The sequence below is a fragment of the Carlito syrichta genome, unplaced genomic scaffold, assembly GCF_000164805.1.
Source record: "Carlito syrichta isolate Samal-C Ts95f unplaced genomic scaffold, Tarsius_syrichta-2.0.1 Scaffold301633, whole genome shotgun sequence".
NCBI classification, from domain to species: domain Eukaryota; kingdom Metazoa; phylum Chordata; class Mammalia; order Primates; family Tarsiidae; genus Carlito; species Carlito syrichta.
Genome location: NW_007245729.1, coordinates 73,437 through 81,721, shown reverse-complemented (window position 1 = coordinate 81,721; position 8,285 = coordinate 73,437). Strand labels below are relative to the sequence as shown.

The 8,285-nt window shown below is 46.9% G+C and overlaps 2 protein-coding genes across 3 annotated transcripts in view; one reads left to right on the top strand and one right to left on the bottom strand.

Annotated features, from left to right (window-relative positions):
* The window catches only part of B3GLCT (beta 3-glucosyltransferase), a 151,862-nt gene extending 144,161 nt beyond the window's left edge, over positions 1–7,701 (bottom strand). The window contains exon 1 of the mRNA XM_021710893.1: positions 7,508–7,701. Coding sequence (XP_021566568.1) covers positions 7,508–7,701 — 194 coding nt within the window. The remainder of the gene's footprint in view (positions 1–7,507) is intronic.
* A 41-nt stretch (positions 7,702–7,742) lies between these two features.
* HSPH1 (heat shock protein family H (Hsp110) member 1) overlaps positions 7,743–8,285 on the top strand; it is a 26,038-nt gene continuing 25,495 nt past the window's right edge. Inside the window, exon 1 of one of the 2 annotated variants that reach the window (XM_008055008.2) lies at positions 7,743–8,168. In XM_008055008.2, coding sequence (XP_008053199.2) covers positions 8,056–8,168 — 113 coding nt within the window. In that variant the 5' untranslated portion in view covers positions 7,743–8,055. The remainder of the gene's footprint in view (positions 8,169–8,285) is intronic. The other variant, XM_021710892.1, reaches the window with a different exon arrangement.

Here is an 8,285-nt window from a genome sequence, read left to right as displayed (position 1 = left end):
AACCCACGGGCTCAGGCAATCCACTCACCTCGGCCTCCCAAAGTGCTGGGATTACAGGCTGAACCACCGAGCTCGGCAAGAAGAGTTCTGAGCCTGTCCAAGGACATATGTGATCGTCAAGGATAAACCACAGGTCACAGTAGTAAGGGCTGGGTTTCCATTACGCCAGAGAAGCAGAAGCCTCCTTTCCTTCCATCTCTGCCATCAAAGGTGATAGTCTAGACTGTACATCCTCCTCCTCCAGAAATGTCCTTCCCTTGGAAAGCCAAGCAAGGCCAGCGCAGGACCGAGGGGGAAACCTGTGTAGTGTGATTTGTTCTAGCAGAGAGGGAGGGATGCTATTTCCACTGCCTGGCAGCTGATGGTGTTGGAAGGACCAGCCTCTTTTTGCAGGTTGGGCCTCTCAGCCTGTGGCGGGCCCAAAAGCAATGAGATAAGAACAGAACATGCAGAGGTGGGTCGAAGGCCTGTGTTCTGGAACATTCAGGAGACACAACCAACAGTAGATGATTGATAAATGATGAAGAAGGGAGGAGAGGAAGGAGGAAAAAGGGAAGGGACATTCTTTGATTCATTCAACAAAGGCTTGTCCAATGCCTGTAAATAACAGGAATGCTGACTTCAGGGGCTTTCAGCCTCTGGGGAAGTCAAGCCCTGCAAGGCTGTGGAACAGAGCAGGGAAAGTGGGATGGTATTCTGCTTCTTCTAGAAGAGAAAAGGACGGGGGAAGGAAGTGTCTGAGGGAGCTGCAGAGATTCCCTGTGTACCCAGCCAGTCTCACCCTGGTAATATAAGGGGGTGCTATAAAGTGTGCATGCCCCTTGGACATCTTTCCTGTGCAACCTCTAATTTAAGCAACCAGGGAGGTATGTAGGTGGCATTTATTTAATTAAAATATCTCCAACCTGGGAATGGACACTTAAACTCATGCAACTTAGTTTCTTCATATGGCTGGGAATTAAGGTGACAGTGTTACTTGTAGGAGGTGGCATGACAGAGTGGGATAGGCTGGAGTGGTGGCATTTGACAGCAGCAAGTGGTGTGAGGGCCCACTGCACACCAGGCACAGTGTAAGGCACAGGGCTCAGACAGATGAATTAATGCAGTCTCTGCCCTCAGGTAAGGCACAGTGGAGCCCAGAGAAAGGGGTTTGTGGGCTGGGTCCTGGGTGTCCACCTGGGCCTGGGAAAGAGGGGATGGGGCAAGTTAGAGTCACATAAAAAGGCAGGGACAAAAAAGGTAAGACAGACTCTCCTGTCTTTTCATCTTGGACTGAACCTGTCCCTGATCTTCAGAATCAAAGGGGACAAGTATATATTGTCAAAATACAGAAAGGGTTGGTAAATGGTGAACTGCTAAGAGAGGCTTTGCAAGCAGGAAATAAGGTGGACTGACAGATTTATGAAGCACGCATTTTTAAAAAAAATGTGAAGTAGCAAATTACAAACTTCCTCAGACTACACAAAACTGTGACTTACATTTCAGAGTTTAAATACCTGGTTTCAGGGTTGTTGGTCTGCAGTATCAGCTTTCTAACAATAACTGTGTTTTTTTCTAGAAAAAAGGAACTTATACTGAGAAAACCCAGAATTATCTTTTGGAGGGCAGGTCCCTTGCAGGACCCTCAGAATGTGTTCCAATTGATCAAAGGGTCAACCCAAGTTTCCATCTGGATGTTTTGAGAAGGTTGCATCACAATTTGCAGAAGAAACATCCCAAATTGTGGCAAACAGGTGACTGGTTCTTCCACCGTGATAACGCACCTGCCCTACCATGCTGTTAGCGGTTTTTGACCAAACATGGCATGACCCCATGCCCCACTCTCCCTATTCACCCAGTCTCACCCCTGGCCTCTTTTTAAAAATTCTCCAGGTGAAAAAAAGGCCACAGAGGGAAATGTTTTGCTGATGTGGAAGAGGTGAAACACAAAATGGCAGAAGAACTAAAAGGCATCCAAATGGATGAGTTCAAAAACTTTTTTTGTTGAGTCGGAGTCTCACTCCATCGCCCAGGCTGGAGTGTAGTGGCACACTCACGGCCAACCCAGCATCCACCTGCTGGGCACATTTTTACAGTAGTGGGCGTGTTCTGTAGCCAGATGAGAGACATATGTCTCTCTTCTTGTATGAAACTGAACAGAGGCTGGAGTTGTCTGACTTATTCAATGTTAGGTTTTCCATCCTCTGTCTCTTAGCCTCGGTGGTTCAGAAATCAAACAGTGCCCTATGATTCTCAACCACTGCCCTGAGACTATGCCCTTTTTGTATCAGGCTGAAATCAAAGCTTATAGATGAAACCAGTAGCTTTCAGTCAGAGACAGTTTTGTCTGCTAGAGACATTGGGTCATGCCTGGAGACATTTTTGGTTGTTGCCATGGGGTGCGACCCTGCCACTGGCATCCAGTAGGGAGTGGCTAGGGATGCCGTAAAACCTCCTGCAAGGCATGGGACAGCCCACATGATAAAGAATTATCTGGCCTGAAATGTCAACAGTACCAAGGTTGAGAAACTGTACTAGAAAGCTTTTCCCTGCAAGTCGAATCGTTTTTCAATCATTCCACAAATATTTATTGAACATCTCTAGAGCGCTGCAAAGAAGAAAAATAATTACTGCTCTCTGAGCCATATAGCTCAGAGCAAGGAAGTAAAACACACGCATATATGTACACACACACACACACACACACACACACACACACACACACACACCCCAAGATCATTGCAGATCATGGCCTATATCATTAAGGGAATACACCTGAGTAACAATAGCAAATAACCAGGAGATGCTTTAGATCAGTAGTTCCCAGCCTTTTGGCCATCAGGGACTGGTTTTGTGGAAGACAACCTTTCCATGGACCAGAGTTTGGAGGGGGGTGGGGGATTCTTTTGGGATTATTCAAGCGCATAACATTTATTGTGCACTTTATTCCTTATTACATTGTAACATATAATGAAATAATTATTCAACTCACCATAAAAAAAGAGGTGCGGATGGAAGTGGTAAATAAAATAATGGGTGGACCACGCACAGACGAAGTGTTGGATTCTGACTTAAAGCCTACCACTAGAGCAGTTGTGCAATTGAAGTACATCAACTCACTTGTCACTCACGGATAAAGTTTTGATATGAGTCTTCAAGTAACTTATTTATTATGGTTCTCTGTGTAGTCAAACCTCACTGCTCATGTTATTCTGTATTTGGAGCCGTTCCCCAGAGCTAGCATCACTGCTTGAGCTCCACCTCAGATCATCAGGTATTGGATTCTCATAAGGAGCTCGAAACCTAGATCCCTCATATGTGCAGTTCACAATAGGGTTCACACTCCTATGAGAATCTAATGCTGCTGCTGATCTGACAGGAGGCAGAGCTCAAGTGGTAATGCAAACAATGGGGAGTGGCTGTAAATAAAGACAACACTTTGCTCACTCACCTACTGCTCATCTTCTGATGTGTGACCCATACCAATCTGCAGCCTGGGGGTTGGGGACCCCTGCTTTAGATAATATGGTCCCTCAGCCTTCCAAGTAGTTGGAACTACAGGCACGCATTAAAAAAAAATAGGTCAAGAAAGGCCTTCCTGAGGAGGTTACTTCCTTTTAGAAATCCCAATTGAAGCTGGCTTAAATAGTGAGGAAATGTATGGTTCATATAACTCAAATCCAGAGACAGTGTGGCCCTCAGGACTATCTTTTTTTTTGTTTTTGAGTTGGAGTCTCACTGTCGCCCAGACTGGAGTGCAGTGGCCGCTCCTGGCCACTGCAGCCTTGACCTGCTGGGGCTCCGGTGATCCTTCCGCCTCAGCCTTCAAGTAGCTGGAACTCGCTACCACGCCCGGCTAAATTTTTTGATTTATTGTAGAGATGAGGTCTCGCCTGCCCAGGTGGGTCTCGAACCCGCGGGCTCAGGCAATTCACTCACCTCAGCCTCCCAAAGGCGTGGGATTACAGGCTGAGCCACCGAGCCCGGCTCCTCAGGACTATCTTAAGCCCTTGGCACCAACTGTAATTTTCTTAGGTCTACATACTTCTGCGTGTCAGTTTCCTTTTCAGGATGGTAGTGAGGTCCCTGTAATGGTTCTGGGGAGAGAGATTATCCACACATCCCTGCGTTCTAAACCATATCCTGAGAGTCACCCCGATTGCACTGCCCAGGTCACATGCCCATCCCTGAACCAGTGACTGTGGCCCAGGAGAATGGGATATGCTGATTGGCCTAAGCCAAACATGACCACCTTGGCAATGGAGCTGGTCCCAGCTTCTAATAATTGAACAAAAGCCGGGCTAGGTGGCTCAGCCTTTGGGAGGCTGAGGTGAGTGGATTGCCCTAGCCCGTGGGTTCGAGACCCGCCTGGGTAGCGAGACCTCATCTCTACAATAAATCAAAAATCAGCTGGGCGTGGTAGCGCGTGCCTGTAATTCCGGCTACTTAGAAGGCTGAGGTGGAAGGATCGCCAGAGTCCAGCAGGTCGAGGCTGCGGTGGCTGGGAGCGGCCACTGTACTCCAGTCCGGGCAACAGAGTGAGACTCCAACTCAAAAAAAAACAAAAACAAAAACAAAATAATTGAACAAAAAGTACATGTACCTTTGGGAAGGGTAATGCCCTTACTGGGTGGGCATTCAGAAACTTTTTCGATAGGAGGTGAGATCTGAACCGAACCTCGAAGGATGAGAAGATGGTCTAGCCAAGAGCTGGAAGAAGAGCTTTCTAGGCAGGGGAACAAGGGAACACCATGGTGTGGGGAAGGAAGCCAGTGTTCCAAGACATGGTATTCCAGTGGAAAAGTGGCTCACAGTAAGTGTAGAGGGGCAGGTGTGAACATTGGGTTTTGGTTAGCTGCATTTGCTATAAAATATGACGATCATTTTTGGATCAGAAGAAACAACATTTTATATATTGTTCCTACATCCTGGTTGCTAGCAGACAGGAGAAAGTCACCTTACTTTTGTGTATACCTTTTCACAAGTCTCAGTTCCCTGCACAATTTCCCTATGCATTCCTATTTTTAGATGATCATTCTAATAAAATGTAAAATAAGGACAAAGCAGGTTTTAGCAAAACCAATTAACTTTTAAAGAATAAATTTCATGTTGATATATAAGAAGAAAACAGAAATATTTTGGTAAGCAAACACTGGAAAAGACTCAAATGAATAAGGTTTCAGACATCTAAGCATTCATGATGCACAGACATTATAGGGAAGCCAACAAAATGCATCTTGATTTAGAACAAGTTTTATACAACTCTGGAATGCTCCGGCACCTGGCATTATGCTGGTTGTAGAGAAGGCCACTAGCAATGATTCACCCCAGAAGTTAAAGGCCATGTGCACGTTCATGAATCTTTATCTATAGGTCCACTGCTTTGTCCATCTCTTCCTCCTTTCAAGGAAGCCTGTCACAGCTACTTAAATCTACTGCATATTATCTCTTTGGATGGCATTTTTGCTTGGTTTTTCTCTTAATTCTGTATTTTTGTTTTATATTGCTGTTCTTTGGGAGCTGTCTGGTTCTGCTTCCAACTTTTAGGACCCTCTTGTTCTTGAATGAATATTGAATAAAACCCAATAACTGCAATGGTAGCTGCCAGTAGACAGAATAAATTTATCTTAATTCTGTGTTTACCTTTAGATCCATAATTATAGAACAAGGATTTGTAGGGATTGTTTTTATTGGTCTAAGTTTCATTCTAAAATTTTTGACACGATGATGGAAATAGTGTGAGAAATTATGCATGTGATAAAATATGTAAAGTAATAAAATGACAAAAGAAATTTTTTAAGAGACAGTGTCTTGCTATGTTGCCCAGGCTGGACTTGAACCCTTGGGCTCAAGAGATCCGCTTGCCCCAGCCTCCAGGGTAGCTGGGACTACAGGTGCAGGCCCCCGCTAAGAATTTCAAAATAGTAGTTCTTACAACTTTTTGTCACTCACAAGTGTGCTAAACAGTTAAAGTGAATTGATTAAATAAAAGGGAACTACAACTCAGCAACCACAACAATATGAGTTAAGATTAAAGTTCTCATACTGACGTTCTTTGAATAGTATTACTTGTATTGCAACATTTCGTTGAATGTTTCCCATCATACCAGATGTTTTATTTACATCTAATCCTCCCAAAACCCTAGCAAAAATAGGTATTATTTCCATTTTGCATTTTAGGAAACTGAGGGCAAGAGGAATTTGCCAAAGGTTACACAGACAGTACATAGGTGATATTACATAATAATGATATCTGTATCATTTGTGCTTTGTATTCATTTTCCATCATTACATAAATACTATGAGGGGAACACAGGAAGGTTTAGTAACGATCTCAAGGTCCCACAGCTCACAAATTAAGAAGATGAACCAGGACTCGAGCCTATGAAACCTGACTCCAGGAGACCCGGTGCTCTTCCGATCTACCGTATATAAAGCACCTTAGTAGGAGGTGCCAGGATTTGAACCCGACCCAAATCTGTTTGGCTCCAGAGACTGAGAATTGCCCCTTTCTCCTCTAAGTACAACAGTTTCCTCATATAAACTGGGGAAAGCCGACCAAATAACCTCAAATAACCTTTCTGTTCAAAATTGCTATAACTCTATTGGATTTTAATATAAGGTTTTGATATGTAAACAAAGTGGGGGGGCGTGGAACCAAGTCTATGGGTAAGCATCACAGAAATAATTATAGCTAAGTTTATTTCCAAATTTAAGACAACAACCCTTAGATAGCTACTATGACCGTACCCACTTTTTAAAAAAATACTGTAGAGATGAGGTCTCGCCAAGTTGCCCAGGCTGGTGGTGACTGTACCCACTTTAAAGGCGAGTCCACTGAAGGAAGTTAAGTCACGTGTCTAAGGGTCAAGGCCACCGAAAAAGGCACTCCCAACGGACACGCACTAGCAGCCTGCCTGACCTTGCCTTTGACCTAACCTTGCTGGACAAGGAGAACTGCCGGCCATCCCCTTTGGGAGTTCGATTGTTTTAAACTCGAGGTCCTCAGCCCCCATCAGTGGACACACTTCTCCAACAGCACGTCTGGACTGAGCTTCTTTGCACGTGCCCAACTCACGGGGACCTCGGCCACCTCGAGCAAACCCAGAGAGACACAAAAGGGGAGGGAAGACCCGGCAGTATCAGCAGCACAGCGGCACCTTTTCCTCCCCTCTGCGTGTCCCTTTTCCCGGACACGAGCTAACGGGGACATCGCTTTTCAAGGACAGAAGCCCAAGCTGCTCCGGGTACCCCAAGCAGAAAACAAAAAACAAAAACCTTACACGCTGCACTAATTCACGGCTGGGAGGCGGCGGGGTCGGCTTCCACCAGACGCACCAAAAATAAGCAGAAAGCGATGGATGCCACGGCCAGCCTTCCAAATGACGTCACAACCAAAAAAACACCTTCTTAAAAAATAAAAAAATAAGTAAATAAAGCCACCCCGACACGCACATTGCATTTCACAAAAAGAACATCCTGCCGGCTGATCAATTACAGGATTCCCGGACACACGCCCTTGGTTTACGACGAGCGGTCTCGGCGGACGTCCCCTCCTGCAAGCCGCAACGCACCGGTTGTCCGGGCAATACACACAAGAATAGAAGCAAATCCAAGACGCACGAGCGACATGACGCTCGCGGCCTGAGAACGCGCACACCAGCGCCAGAGCCAGCCCAGCCTCTTCCGCGAGCTCCTCAAGACAAAGCCGGGTCCCAGCATGCACCGCGACCAGGACTACATATCCCAGCGTGCAAGGCGCGCACGTCTCCCAGCCGGACTACGATTCCCGACATGCTCTCCTGACAGCCGCCCTGCCTCCCCAGCGTGCCGGGGTCCGGGGGTGGTTTCTGCACAAGCGGGGGCTCTATCTCCATCCGCGGAGCCTCCTTTTAGGGTCTAAGGGTCGGACACGACCACCCAATAACAAGTTGTGGATGCTTAGAGTTTTTCAGTCATTCTTCACCGCCTGTTTTCTTAGGGTAGCCGAGAGCCCCCGGCCGGAGGGGGCGGGGCCGGAGGCGGGTCAGCTCGGCCTTCCCGTCTCCACGGCGCTGCGGCGGCCTTCCCGTCTCCATGGCAACGGCGCCGTGCTCCGGGGAGCCCGCCGCCCATTGGACAGAATCTTTCCAGAAGGCTCGAGAAGGCGGAAGCGGAAGTGGCACGTGGAGGGGCCGGCGGAGGCGCCGGTGAGTAAATGCCGCAGATTCTGGAAAGTTCTGATCAGTGCGATACATAAGGCTGAGGAAGTGGAACCTCCCCTTTTGGGTCAGTAGTTCAGCGGCGGCGCCGGTGTGCGAGCCGTG